The sequence below is a fragment of the Equus asinus genome, chromosome 9 (assembly GCF_041296235.1).
Source record: "Equus asinus isolate D_3611 breed Donkey chromosome 9, EquAss-T2T_v2, whole genome shotgun sequence".
NCBI lineage: Eukaryota > Metazoa > Chordata > Mammalia > Perissodactyla > Equidae > Equus > Equus asinus.
This window is the reverse complement of record NC_091798.1, coordinates 4949702-4965313: the sequence shown is the minus strand read 5'-3', so window position 1 is coordinate 4965313 and position 15612 is coordinate 4949702. Positions and strand designations below refer to the sequence as shown.

At 45.3% G+C, this 15612-nt stretch overlaps 1 protein-coding gene across 7 annotated transcripts in view; it reads right to left on the bottom strand.

Moving 5' to 3' along the window:
- RNF130 (ring finger protein 130) overlaps nt 1–12575 on the bottom strand; it is a 115089-nt gene extending 102514 nt beyond the window's left edge. For 2 of the 7 annotated variants that reach the window (XM_070516911.1, XM_070516906.1), the window contains exon 1: nt 11885–12208. In XM_070516911.1, the coding sequence (XP_070373012.1) occupies nt 11885–12128 (244 nt within the window). In that variant the 5' untranslated portion in view covers nt 12129–12208. Of the gene's footprint in view, nt 1–11884 lie in introns of all 7 variants that reach the window. The other 5 variants (XM_070516908.1, XM_070516909.1, XM_070516907.1 and 2 more) reach the window with 3 other exon arrangements.
- Between the last annotated feature and the right edge of the window lie 3037 nt (nt 12576–15612).

Sequence of the window (15612 nt, the reverse complement as noted above, 5' to 3'; positions counted from 1 at the left end):
TTTAACTTAGAGCAGGGGTTCTTACCTTTGGGTCCATGGACCAGAACCTCCTAAACCTTATTGAAAATTTTGTGTACATCTACACAAATATGTATTTTTCATCAGAAAGGTCCATGGCTTTCATTCAAGTCTTAAAGAGGATCCATAACCCCAGAAGGTTAAGAACCACTGACTTAGACGAAGATACAGAAAGTATGCTCATGATACACACTGGTGACACAAAGCTCTAGAAAGAGTGAAGACTGTGGATGACAAATCAGGATTCGAAAAATATCTTGAAAGGCTGAATGAACAGGCTGAATCCAGTAAAGATAAAACTGATGGCTTAGGGCAGCCTCTATGAAAAAGACTCAGTAAATCAACAGTAAGCTCAATATGAGTTAGTGATTAGGCCTACCAGAGTAACATATGACTCTAGGCAGGCGTCCAGAACGATGGAAAAAAGCAGTTCTACTCTCTTCTGCATTGGTGAAACAAAATTGTAATACTTCGTTGAATTCTGGGTTTCTCTTTGTGTTTGTTTCCTAAGACTGCTGTTTGGCTTAAAATAAGAAAAACTTACTATCTCACAGTTCTTGAGGCCAGAAGTCAAAATCAAGGTGTCAGTAGGGTTAGCTCCTTCCGGAGACTCCAAGGGAGAAATGGTTCCACACCTCTCTACTAGCTTCTGACGGTTGCCAGCAATCCATGGCACTCCCTGGCTATGGCAGGATAACCCCAAACTCTGTCTACCTCTATCTTCCCATGGCCTTTTTCTCTGTGTGTCTCTCTGTATCCTCTCCTCTCCTTATAAGGACACCAGTCATTGGATTTGGGGTCTACCCTAAACTAGTATAATCTTATCTTGATCCTTAACTACTTACATCTGCAAAGATCCTAGTTCCAAATAAAGCCATATTCTGAGGTTCCAGGTAGACATGAATTTTTGTGGGACACTATTCAACCCACTGCATCCTTTAAGTGGAATACTGATAGACAAATGCATTCTGAGGTTTATGACATCATATCCTTAAGAAGGGTCAAAGAAATAGGGATATGAAGACTAAGGGTTAGAGAACTTGAGTCAGACAAGGAAATCAACTATTGACCATAAATACTAAAACCAATTTATTTTTCCAGATGAAAGACTTCCTAACATTGTTTTCCAGAGATGAATGTGGTAGATTTCTGTTACTCATTTGTTCAAGCTGGAGCTGCACAATCATCGGATAGAAATGCTGAGACCTCAGATGGGTGGCTAGACTTGATGATCACTGATGACCACTAAGTTCTGAGATTCTACAACTCCTATCTCATGTCTCCATCTGCCCCTTTAACTGGCCACTATATAGAACCAAAGAACCATAAAGCTCCATTGATACAGCAAACACTGTGTGGAGGAGTAGGGGGTGGAGATGGGTGGCATGCCAGCCAGAAGGCAGACATCGACAGTAAGTCTTCCTCAGCAAAAAGAGGAAGATTGGCAGCAGATGTTAGCTCAGGGCTGATCTTCCTCAAAAAAAAAAAGAAAAAGAAGAAAAGAAAACTTGGAGGCCCCAGAAACTAAAGAACATCAAAACAGCTTCAACATGGTGAGCAGGTAATATCAATGTCCTGAGGGAGGGAGAGGCTGGGGCCAGACCCAGCAGCGAGAGCCTTGCACACCACAGTAAGGTCTATTCTATGGACCATGAGAAGCCACTGAAGGGGGTTAAGCAAGGAGTGACACAACTGAGTGAAGCTTCAAGATTATTCTGGCTACTGTAGGGAGAAAAGGTTGATGGAAGTTAAGAGAAGAAGCAGAGAGACCAAGAAAGGGTAAGAGACAACAGCTGCTTGTACTAAGATGGCAAGAGTGAGAATGGCAAGCAACAGATAGACATGATGCATCCTGAGGGTAAACTGTGGAGGACAGATTAGATGAGGAATGTGAGGAAAAGAATCAAGGATTACTTCTAAATATGTTTAAATAACAAGAGTGGACAGCAATGTCATTTACTGAGATGGGGAAGACTGCAGAACGGCAGTAGCAGAACGGAAGGCAAAAAAAATATCTAAAGCTCCATCTGAGGCTTATCAATCTGGAGATGTCCTTGAGACATTTAAGTTAAAGATGCCAAGCAGGCAGTTGAACGTATGAATCTAGAACTCAGAGGAGGGGAGTACGCTAAAAGTAAAGATACAGGAAGAGGCAAGAGGAGGCATGTGGACAGAGAAAAAACTGTTGTCGCAGAGAGCTGTCATTTCTTTAGAAGAAAATATTTTTGAATTACTGGACATGGTTAAGCGCTCATTTGTTTTTGCTTAAATTTTATGATCTCAAACCTCAGTCAGCTGGGTTCTAAGATTTTCGCCAGCAACATTCAGCTGTTTGGCAATAGGAAGCATGGAGAAGATGAATGGTACATGGTTTCATCCAGGACTGAGATTTTGCCAAGTGACTATGATACAGGATAGAAGGAAAAAGTGGTGATTTTCATGAAGAAGCACGGAATTTACATCAAACAAGGAGAGAAGTGAGAAGCCAAGAAGGGCGCTCCATGCACTGGGGGTCAAGGGATGGGATCATACAATGCTCAGTTCAATCAGTGCTGAATGATGGCTTAGACAATGGATGGGGGGAGAGGGAGTTGCCAGAGAAAAGAGAAACACTATAAGCCAGGCAATGTAGTAGCTACTATAATAAATTATTTTGGGGTCCATGGACTTAGATTTGTTTATGAAATAAAATCAGTTAATTCAATGCTAGCAGTTCCTGATTTCACAGTCTATGTCAGTGCTTACTAAGTGGATCTCCTGAAATACTGCTCAGTTTATGCAGAATCCTACACACCATAGCAAGTCACTAGAGCTGGAGAAGAGCTCAGATGTTGGGAAAATAGGGAGCTTCTTCATTTGCAGTATGCAAAGGGGAAAGAGTAGGACTCTAATTGTACATACGGATGAAAAAAGACAAATTTGTCCACTGGCATACGATGAACTGCACCTGCCCCATTCAACCCATCACCCCAGACCCCAGAGGCAGTCATTTTTATCTGTTTTTAGTTCTTCTGGTGGTCACCCTCCAACAGTTCCAAAAAGGCTTATAGCCATTATTTCTTAGTTTGTCAACTTTATATATTATCTGTGGTTTGATGATGTTACAAATTAGGATTCTGCTCACTTAGGCTTCTCCATCTTCCCTCTCTCCTGATTTCATTATTTTACTATTTTCCTCTGTGGTTAAACCTTTCCAGTTTCTGCAACTACAGACTATCCCGTGAATCCTCCCCCTGTGCAATGAGATGAAGACACTGGCTCGCTCGTCCATCCCTGACTCCTCTCTCTCTTGCATTTCTCCACTTTCGTCACCTACTGATAGTTGTGAGGTTGAGAACATTTACTTTCTGTTCTGCAAGTATAATTAAGTCTTCCATGCTTTAATTATAGATTGATTTCAAACAATGAAAACCCAACAAAACCAACAAAAACATTAATATTATAATCATAAAAATTACAAAAAAGCTGAGTCTGGTGCTGGGATTCCATTTCCCTCTATAGGATTGACTAATTGCTCAAAACCAAAACACATTTTAGCTTGTTTCACATTTGGACCAAGTATTCTTGGCCTCAGAGTTCCTCGTTTTCTTACTAGGGAAGAACAGGCCCTTTTCAACATATTCCTAGAATCTTCCAGTTTCCCACTCATTCTAACCATTGCTTGGAATTCACTCTGTTCTTCTTGAAGCTAGGAAATAAATTTAAAAAAAAATAAACCTGTAGACACTTACCCTGTTCCCTTCAGAGTCTGACTTTCCCCCATGAATAAGGCTTTGTATTGCAAATGAACAATTTCCCAAAAAAGAGAGAAAATGAGAAATGTCACTGATGATACAATCACTATAACACCATTTTTATTTTTGCATATTACTTTGAGTTCTTGTCCACTGTAAACAAATTTAATACAGTCACAGTTCAATCACTATATATTTACTTTTGTGGGAAATACACAGCTTTCACGATGATCCCCCCCTTTTTTTTCGAGGAAGATTGGCCCTGAGCTAACATCTGCTGTCAATCCTCCTCTTTTTGCTGAGGAAGACTGGCTCTGAGCTAACACGTGTGCCCATCTTCCTCTACTTTATATGTGGGATGCCTACCACAATATGGCTCGCCAAGTGGTGCCATGTCCGCACCTGGGATACAAACTGGTGAACCCCAGGCCACCGAAACGGAACGTGTGCACTTAATCACCAGGCCGGCCCCCATGACGATCCCTTTTAATGGCTGTGTAACACTGCACTGAGTGGATATATCATAATTTACTAAACCCACTTGGGACGCAGTACAAAGAATTGCTTAAACTATAAGCCTGCAGTCAGACAGACCTCCATCAAGCCCCAGCTCCACTAAGTCCCCAGCGCCACACAGCTGATGGGTCACCTCACTGCTCTACTTCATCCAACACTTTCACCCTATGCCACTCTAAGCACTGAGTAGACAGGAGCCAACACAGAGACAGGATCCCTGCCCTCAGAAACAAACAAAATAGATACATAATTTCCAATCATGTTAAGTGCTACAAAGAAAAAACACACTAAGTGAGAGACTGGAGTGCCTTGAATTCTCATCCACCCATCCACAAAATGAGGATACCGTACCAGCTAGGGCTGTCACAAGGATCAAATGACAACCCATGTACAATACTTGATACCACTCTTGGTACACAGTATGTGCCCAATGCGTGTGAACTGATCACTGCCTGAGATGAATGGAGAGCACCAAAGCAGAAAACGCCACCCTCTCTGCATGCTCTATCCTCTTCTTTCCTCTGTCAATATAAATACTACACTTCATCAGGTTTGAGTTCACTGCTACAAGTTCAATGGGAGTCTTTTATATCCATTTCTTTCCTCATGTTCATGTTTTCTTTTATCTCCTTGAACACACTGAGTAAATTTATAATAGCTGTTTTAATATCCTTTTCTACAATTCCATCATTTGTTCCATTCTTGGGCCTGTTTCTAGTGATTGTTATTTTGCTGGTTATGGGTCATATTTTCCTGTTTCTTAGCATGCCTGGTACTTTTTGATTGGATGTTAGCCTTGGATTTTATGTTTTTGGGAGCCAGATTTTGTTGTATTCCTTTAAATACTGCTGGATTTTTTTTTAAGTTCAACATATGAGGTAGTACTTTTTTTTCCCCCAATGTGGTTATTTTTTCTCCTAGGAAGATTGGCCCTGAGCTAACATCTGTTGCTAGTCTTCCTCTTTTTATTCCTCCTCTCCAAAGCCCCAGTACATAGTTATATATCCTAGTTGTAGCCATTCCAGTTTCTCTTTGTGAGATGCCACCACAGCATGGCTTGATGCATTGTGTGTAGATCCACACCCAGGATACGAACCAGTGAATCCTGGGCGCTGAAGTGGAGTGCACGAACTTAACCCCTTGGCCATGGGGCCGCCTCCCTACTGCTTGGTTTTGTTCTAGACCAGTTAAGCTACTTGGAATCAGTCTGCTCCTTTCAAGGTTTGCTTCTAAGCTTTGTTAGGTGGGTCCAGAACAGGCTTTCCTCTAGGGTTAATGTGGCTTCACTTTATGCCCTGTGCATTAGGAAGTCTTTGTACTCCGGTTAGCAAGAATATGAACTATTCCCAGCCTTGTGTGAACTCCCAGAATTCTTCCACCTGCTAATTCTGAGAGTTCCTCAGACAACGTGCAGATCAGTACTCAACCAAAGGCCTGAGGAGACCCTCACAGCTCTCCAGAGCTCATCCTCTCTCTATGCAGCTCCCTCCTCACCAGTACTTTCCCTTCTCACACACTCCAGCCCATTAGAGCCACACTAGCCTACCTGAGCTCTAGACTCTGTCTCATCAACTCAGGGAGACCACCAGCTTCTTCCTGGATTCCTGCTCCTTGTGCTGCCGCTCAGAAACATCCAGGCGGTAAGCTGGGGCAGTCACAGGGCTGGCTCTGTTGTTTATTTCCTTTCTCTCGGGGATCTCTGTCCTGTGCTGTTTGTTGACCTATTTCTAAAACTGCTGTTTCATAACTCTGTCAGGTTTTCCAGTCACTTAAGGTGGAAAGGTAAACCTGGTGCCTTTTACTCCAATATGACTGGAAGCAGAACTAATCAAGTTTGACTTCAAATTCCACATTTCCAATGAAACCTTTTTAGACTACAAGTCCAAATAATTTTAAATTTTTCTGGTCTTTGTGCCATTTACAATCTAATACAATAACAGAGGCCCTATAGTACACACTGTCCATCAACTCCTCCCCCCGCCCCCACCCCCCCACCATCCTACAATGCCTGCCATCAGTTTCACTACCACATCAACCCCCACAAGAAGAAATGCAATCACACATTCCAGGGGCTTGCTAGTGTCAGGCACAGTCCTAGATGCTCGGCTGAAACAAAGAAGACATTGCTCCTCATGTCCAGGAGCTCAGTTTGGGACAACTCAGGAATCAAATTCTCATCTATAAATTCATAACATAGTTTTTAATGGGAAAAACTACAGTATAAACAAACCTTTAGAAAAAGGATTGTCAAATGTTCTCTTAAAGGGTCAAAGAGTAAATAGAGAAGGCTTGTAGGCCACATAGGCTCCTGTCACAAGTCTGCCAGTACAGCTCAAAAGCAGCCACAGACATGTGAATGAATGGACACTGTGTGTTCCAATAAACTCTATTTACAAGAACAGGGTGGGTGGCCCCCTGGGTGTAGTTTGCAGACTCCTGCTTTAGAACAAAACCCACCTGTAAGCTGAAGACAGCCCAAATCATGTTCTACAATGGCATGTCCTAGTTGTGCCATCCAGACGAGGCTGATCTCAACAAGATGACCAAGTTCTCCCAGGCAGGAATCACATACCATGTCTTTTGTATACACCACAGGACTTGCATAACACAAGCACAAGGTAGGAGCTTACTAAGTACTTGAATTCATTTGACATTTGAAGGGTTCCCTTTACTTTATTCAAAATCGCTTCCAACAGTAAAGAAAGCTTCACTTTCTTTATGAAATAATGTCTATTGCAGAAAATACTCTAAGGATGATAAAACAAACAAATCTTATGGTCCTAAAAAACTTAGTTTCATTTTGTAAATAAGTCAAGATTGCTAGACTTAAAAGAACCAGTTCTGAGGACCATCCATCCATCCCACTGATGTGGACATGGCCCAAACACTACAGGCTTCCTCTCTGAGCATGAGCTAGAGAGAGAGTTCACAGGCACATAAAAAAACGTGCCTCAAAATAACTTTCAATTGCTGTCAAAATTCAAATCTGTTTACAAAGGACAAAGATTTGATACACTGCACATATTTTTTTAAATTATTCAATCAAAAAGATAACCTAACAAAACAAATTCTAAGTGTTTAAATTTATGTTTTCATCGCTGTACAATACGTGTGTGTATATATGCACACCCCCAGACATCCCCATGTGACTGGTTTGAAAAGAACTACTCTCTTCTTAATGGGTGTGTTCTGGCAGGTTTGTTTAAAGACATCTGTCTAACTACTTTATAGTCCGTCACATCTTGTTCAAGCTGGAAGATTTTGGAAGCTGTCTAATCTAACTTTTCTTGAAATGAAGTAGTTTCCTCTTGTAATATTCAAAACACTGCTCTGTAGGTTGTTCATCTCTTAAAGCTCATTCAGAATATAAACTAAAGGTGTGTTTAGCCTATGTGAAGTGGGACGAGTGCTGCCCAGGATCCACATGGCCAAACGCATACAAAATTAGACTGGGCTGGCCAGTGAGAGCTCATAGGCTGTGTCCTGTGACATGTAGCTAGGCCTTATTTCTCCTCAATTCTCTTCAGTGCAGGACTATATATTCATTGTTATTAACTTTTTTTTAGTTTCAGCCCACCATTCCACACACTGAGATCCTAGGGATCCTGCAGTCCAACATCAGTTAAATATGCCATGTCTTTAACAAAATCACTGGCACAGCAAACACCTTTGCAATGTAAAGAAGAGCAGGAGGAAAAACTGAAGGCAGCAAGTATAGACAACACTTACGAGAAGCTTTGCCACAAAGAGAAACAGAAATGGGATGGTAGCAGGATGGATATTTGGTGGGGAGGTCAAATGTTTTTTTAAAAAATATTCAAATATTTATATACTAATGGATCATTCAAAAGTGAAGGAAAAATACAGTACGTAAAAACAGTTTCTAAGTTGTAAAATTCAATATAAATTTATTGTATATATCTCCTTTATCTTCTTGCTTGGTTAATTCATGTCAAAATTTGGTTTTTAGAGCCTCCAGCTCCATCTGAATTCTCTCTCCTTTCAGAGGCTGTGCTCCCAGGATGATATCAACTTTTTCTCTGAATATTCTGAAATCTCTAACTATATCCTATAGCCCCAGCCTTTGCCATTATGAATTCTAATATTACATGATCCCTTTCATTAATGTCCTTCACTCTTTATCAGAATTTTGAAAACCACGTTCAGGTTTAATGGACTCATCAAACAGAATCACTTTTTTAAACACAAAAACCTTAGATTTAAAAAAAAAATTTTATTGCACCCCTATAGTCAGCAAAATGGCAAATACAAAAAAGTTTATCATTTCGTAAAATCATTCTCTAAGGCTGTAACACCCAATCATGAAAATTTCTATGTAAAGCAAAAGCGGCAGATACCAAATTCTTCCCAGCAGCATATCTGCATACATAACGACATCATCAACACAGGGCCTCCTCCTGGCCCAACCCCCATCACAGGCTCAGACAGAAAATCAGCGTGCACACACAAACTTCATGCACAAGGTCTGCTCCACAGAAGACACTGGCTGGTTTACATTTTCTTTCTAGTTCTAAGCTCACCCCTTTGAGTAAGTTAGTAAGACAAAAGCAACTGTGATCTGCAAATGCAGGACATGCTCCTTCAGAAGTCTGTTTCTAGCTGTACAGCGTTGGTGGTACGGTGGTGAGCACAGCTGCCTTCCAAAAGCCCATTTCTAAAAATAAATTATCAGTTAAAATATGAAATTTGTTAGCACCAAATGAATCTCCATCTACTAATGCATTCTATTTAGTGATAAAGAATATATTTTCAAAGCACATTGCTTGTTGATGAAATATAAAGTTTAACACTTTCCAAAATGTACTTCGAAAATACCAAAGCATGAAAGGAAAAAAATTGCCAATTTTCCCTTTAAAGGTATAGGACAAATAAATCTTGCTCAGTAATTAACCATACATGCCTAATTGATAGGAGCACTGCAAAATAACAAGAAAGGTGTCTACTTTCATAAACCAAATCATAGATTTAAAATGAGTCATTACGTTAAGCTCTACGAAAACTGTAAAGTTATTTTGTTTTTATGTTCATTTCTACCACTTATCCCCAAAATAAATTTTCATTAATCTCACATCTATTGACCATAGCCGTTTTTTTGCCAGAAATTGCCTCATATCATTTTTTTGTAATTTGAACATTACTTTGTTCAGTGTCAACACACAGTAAGCCCTCAACAAACATGTTAAGAATTCTCTTCAATTCAAAATTTTAACAGCTATAAAGGTCAGAGGGAATGCAATATTTCTTCTAAAAATACAAAATTTTCAAACTCAATCAATATCATAATGTGAAATACCTTAACATTATTCCAATTTTAAGCCATTTTCTTTCATTCTTTTTTATATAACTGACATAAGCCATTTTCTTAAACACGAATAATTTTAATGGATTTCTATCACCATTCTTGTTTTAAAATATATTCTTAGCTTCCTGCTGCAAAAGCAGAAAAATGTCTTGGATTTCACATAAACCCATATGTTTAGAAACAATTTACAGGTAAACTGACTTATAAAGAGCCCCACTAAAATGTGAGCTTCAGGAACAGGAGAGACATTATCCGTTCACTGCTCTTGCCCCCCTCTCTTCCACAATGCCTTGAATGGTGCTTCTTACACAGTAGGACTGCTGGACTGAAAGAACCTATGTGTGCAGACCCCTTGGTACAAAGCCACACAAACCACCTGCAGGATCCCACCACCACCACCACCACGAGAAAATCTGGAACAATCTCGTGTTGTCCAAATACAAAAGGAATCTTAGAGAATGGAGGACAGGAAGAGAAGATGGACACTCAGGGGAACTGAACCCAGACTCGGTCTTCACACACTGTCCTGATGTGTTCATTTGATGCTAAGTCTAAAACCCCACCAACTGAGGATTCATTTAGGTTAACAAGCCTCCTCTTTTAAGAATGCAGGAACCGTTTAAGCCTTTCAACAACCTTACAAGATAAATATTTCATCATTCTATTTTGCAGATGAAACTGAGGCTAAGTGACCAAATCAGTTTCCTAGTGTCAGACAGTACTTTCTTGGTGTCACACGCTTTATGTAGAGCACGACTCAGAACCTTTATCCCCCAGTGAGAGGGCAACAGGACTAACCTTCATGTACACACCAGTGCACATCAGTTCCCAATACCCGTCTATCCGAACACCTAAAGAAGCTTTCTCAAAGATGGGGCTTTTGTTTGGGGTGACAAGCAAGCAACAAGTAGTTCTGGCACATGGAACATGTTGGAGGCAAGAATCTAAAGTGAGGGTCATGGATTTGGGATGCCTGGGGGAACCAAGCCCCAAAGACAAACCGCAGATTTCAAAACACTGCACAGGGCCAGCTCTTGCTCCAGAACAGCTTGCCTCTCTCTCTTCCTCTTCCTCCCCTTCCACGTGACCCTCCCAGTTCTCCGCACCAGAAAATAGGCTACCATTGTTAGTGCCATGCTTTGGCAACATAACACGGCCCAGCCACAGTGACTGGCACAGAACAGATACACAAATATTTACTGAATGAACCAAGGACCAAAGACGTTTCTGTGGGCAAGCTGAGACCCTGCCTGCCATCTGAACAAAGTGGAGATGAGAGACGCACCCTAAGCACCTGATCACTGGTGTAAAAGTGAACTTTCCAAGGGCGGGTCTAAAGTGGGGACAGACTACAGTGAGAGCCCGACAGCGGTTCTCCTTCCTCAGCCAGACCGCCTCACAGAAGAAAACAGCTCAGCACTTTAGCACGCAAAGACAGATCTCACTAGGGGCACGATTTTTCAATATTTTACAGAATAAAAACAGACACCATTACCTTATTTACGCTGCATAGTTTAGGTCATCTTAACACGAATAGCAGCTTTAAAAAAAATTCCCTCTCAGCATTCTCAGGGTGAGAGTGGCGGTGGAGAACAGAGCAGACGTCTTCCAAAAAGTTCGCAGTGGGTCAAAAAACAAAAAAATCATACTCCACAGTGTGGAAAAGTTTCCTTCAAGACGTGACCAGTAATTCAGACATACGTTTTATATGAAATAACTGCACAGAGCCCACGTTTATAGGAAGACACGAGGATAAGCCAAGCGGCGGCAAAGTCAATTCTGGAAAATTTTACCTGTTTCCCCTCCGGCCGGCACCCGCGACCTGGAGACTTGGCTACTAGTTCCAATTGGCACCAGATTCCTCATAACGTGAGATTTTCAGACGTCAATTACAGACAAGAGCCAAGAGCACCAGGGAGGATGCCCGTTTTCCTCCTCCCCCTTCCGCGCGCCCCGGAGGGAAACGGCCCGCTTCTACGTGAGCGAAGGGCCGACCCCGAGAGCGACGCCGCGCCGCCCGGGGCTGCGGGCACACCCGCCGGCGCCCGCCGCGTCCTCCGCGCGGGGCTGGCGCTCCTCGCCGCCGCCTTTGTCTCCGCCAACTCGCGCTCCAGGGCCCTCCCGTCAACAAGCTACCTCAACGGAAAGGAACGTTCCCGAAGTCGTTAAAAAGCAGAAAGCCGCCCATCGCGCGCCCGGAGTCTCGTTCCCAGGCCGAGCGGCCGGGCCGCACACGGCGGACGCCCGCCCCGGGGCCGCCGGCCCCCGCCGCCCTCCCGTCGCCCGCACGCACCTCCGTGGATGGGCAGCGGCGCCAGCACCTGGCCGCGGACCTCGGCCTTGGGCGAGTCGAGCCCGTAGCGCCCGCGGTCGATGCGGAACGTGAGCGGGCCGCCGCGGCCGGGCTCCTGCACCGTCACGTTGATGAGCGCCGTGTAGTACTCCTGGCTCGCGTTGTCGGCCCGCGCCGGCCACAGGCTGCAGGTGAGCAGCGCGAGCGCGGCGAGCCGGGCCGGGCCCGCCCGCGCCGCGCTCATCGTCCCTCCGGCCGCCGCCGCTCGCGGACCGGGCTCCGGCGCCGGCGCCGAGGGGCGGGGCGGGCGCGGCCGGCGCTGCGGCGGGAGCGCGCGCGCGCAGCCTGCGCGGGCCCGGGCACGAGCACGGCCCTCCTCGGAGCCGTGGCCCCGCCGCTCGCCGCCCTCACGTCCGCGGCCCGCCCGCGGGGACGCGCCCCTGGGGCCTCGGCGAGGACGGCCGGTCAGGCTGCGCGCGCCCGTCTCCTCAGGCCCCCTCCAGGGCTTTGGCAGCGGGCTCGCTCCATCCCCCGGGCCCGGGCCCGGGCCCGCGCAGTGGGGGCGCCTCGCGAGGACGCGGCGGGGGCGGGAGGACGCGCCCGGAGAAGGGTCTGTGAGCACAAAGTCCCGCTCCTGGCTGCCGCCGCCGGCGCGCGCTCGCCGCCACCCCGCCGCCGGCCGAGCGGCAACGCGCAGGCCCGGCGCAGCCCCGCCCCCGCGCGCATGCGCCGAGGCCCTGCCGCTCCCGCCCGCCTGCACGAGGGTCCGAGCGGGCCGGCTCACCCCTCGGCCCGCGCCTCTCGCCCGCCCCGCGCCGGGCCCTGGTCCTCAGTCCGGCGTGACGGGCGCGGGGCGTAGAGCGTGGGAGCTTTCCAAGGGCCTATGGAGAAGTTTGAGACTAGAATAAAGAAGAAAAAAAGCTAAAGGTTTACAATTAACTTAAAAAATTAAACGTCCATGAGATTTCCCGTTTCAGCTGGTCAACTGCAACTCTTATAGTTGACACGGCGGGTGTTTCTCTGTAAATAAGACTATCGGGGGTCTGCTGCACTCGGAACTGTAAGGACGCCTGAGTGGTTAGGAAGGACCACTACAGACTAGATGAACCTTTCAGAGGCCCTGGACAAGGAGGAGGTTGTGGTGAGATCCCCTAGACGCACACACTCCACCATCCACACGCTGCGTGTCAGTTAAAGTTACGCACCCTTCTAAAGCGTAAGCTAAGGGGAAGGGTGGGTCTAGCTTCAGGTACAGCTGAATTCAGGAGTTTATAGGATATTGGGCTGTGTACTCGTCATCGTTCTGGTGGGGAGGTGGGGTGGGGGAAGGATGGCATCTTCTGACCAGCCAGGCCTGGATCTCCTGCCTCCTATGGTAGGAAAAGGGCAGAGTCAGCTTTGCATAGCCACGTGTACTGCGGATCTTGGAGAGAGGCTGCTTCCGAAAGGAAAACTGAGGTGCTGTTTCCAAGGAAAGGATGTGGATGCAGTGCAGGCTAAAACATCACATGTCTATGAGTGCCTTCTTAGGGACGTGCTTCACAGCTTCTCCCTCCAATTCCTTCCCTTCCACCCTGACTACCATGGTCTCTCTAGTCCCTGTCCTGGCTTATTGAGACTGGCTTGTACTTGCTTCCTTGCCTCCAGGAAGCACAGCCCCTACCTTCACCAAAGCAACCAGGCCGCCTCCCTTGGCCAGCACTCACACGGGGCTCTGCTCTGACCCTCCTCCAGCTGGACCCTTCCTCACAGGGCAAGGAGTCCATGAGACCAAGTTACCCAAGCTCAGGTACCGGAGACCTGGAATTCCCTTTCCAAACAGCCCTGGGCCACTTGGGACCTGCATGGGACTCTTCCCCAGTGGAGGTCTCCTTGCTCTGCTCCTCTCGCTTGGCATGCCCTGACCTGCCCTTGCCTGTGATGCTCATGCCCTCTACTCCCTTGTTCTTTATTATTTTGTTTGTGTTTTTGTTTTTTGTGAGAAAGATTCGCCCTGAGCTAACATCTGTGCCAATCTTCCTCTATTTTGTATGTGGGATGCCCCCACAGCATGGTTTGATGAGTGGTGTAGGTCTGCATCTGGGATCTGAACCGGTGAACCTGGGCTGCAGAAGCAGAATGCACAGAACATTAACCACTTGGCCGTGGGGCTGGCCCCTCCTTGTTCTTTAAAGGGTCTTTCAAAGTGTGGGCTGCCCATGGCCCCTGGCAAGAGAACGGATTGTAGAGGCCCCCAGACACCACTCTGTTAAATCAGGTCAGAAGAAAGAGGCTTCCTTTAAAGTCCTTCTCAGCCCTTCTGAATTTGTCGAGGAGAGAGATGGTTCTGGAATACTTTTAACACTTCTCTGGCACTTACTAACCTCCCTTTTAAACACCCTGGGCTGATGCTAACAATGCCCTGCATTTGGTCATGTAGTTGTCTTCAATTGTGTGCAGACGTTGCCTTTGGGGCAAGAGGCTTTTCATTTATAGTAGTGATACCTTTTAAGAATTGTGGTAAATACACGTAACATAAAATTTACCATCGTAACCATTTCTTTTTTAAAGATTTTATTTTTTCCTTTTTCTCCCCAAAGCCCCCTGGGTACACAGTTGCACATTTTAGCTGTGGGTCCTTCTAGTTGTGGCATGTGGAATGCCACCTCAGCATGGCCCATTGAGTGGTGCCATGTCTGCGCCCAGGATCCGAACCGGCAAAACCCTGGGCTGCTGAAACGGAGCGCGTGAACTCAACCACTCGGCCACGGGGCCGGCCCCCATCGTAGCCATTTTAAAGTGTCCAGTTCAGTGACATGAAGCACACTCACACTGTTGTGCAGCCATCACCTCCATCCATCTCTAGGACTCTTCATCTTGTAAAACTGACTTTCTCTACCCATTAAACAATAACTCCTCATTCTCCCTTCCCCTTGGCTGCTGGTAAGCACCATTCTATTTTCTGTCTCTATGCATTTCACTGCTCCAGGTACCTCCTGTTAGTGGAATCACACAGTATTTCTCCTTTCGTGACTGGCTGATTTCACTTTGCATAATGTCCTCAAGGTTCATCCATGTTGCAGCATGTGTCAGAATTTCCTTGCTTTTAAAGAATGGGTAATATTCCATTGTGTGTATATACAGTCACACGCCACTTAATGCCAGGGATGTGTTCTGAGAAATGCATTCTTAGAAGATTTTGTCGTTGTGTGAACACCATAGAGTGACTTGCATGAGCCTAGATGGTCTGGCCTGCTGCACACCCAGGCTCTGTGGTACAGCCTACTGCTCCTGGGCCGCGTGTTACTATACTCAGTGCTGCAGACGGTTGTAACACAGTGTGTATCTAAACATAACTAAACATAGACAAAGCATAGTAAAAATACGGGATAAAAGATAAAACGGGCACACTGTACAGGCACCGAGTGAACGGAGCTGCAGGACTGGAGGTCGCTCTGTGCGAGTCAGTGAGCAAGTGGTGAGTGAATGTGGAGGCCTCGGACGTTGCTGGACACTACTGAAGACTACAAACACCGTAACTTGGGCTGCACTAAATTTGTAGACAATATTTTTCTTTCTTCAGTAATAAGTTAACCTTAGCTTACTGTAACTTTTTTCCTTTATAAACTTTTAATTTTTTAACTTTTTGACTTTTTTGCAGTAACAGTTTACTACACCATTGTATAGCTGTACAAAAATATTTTCTTTGTATCCTTATTCTATAAGCTTTTTTCTCTTTTTTAATTTTT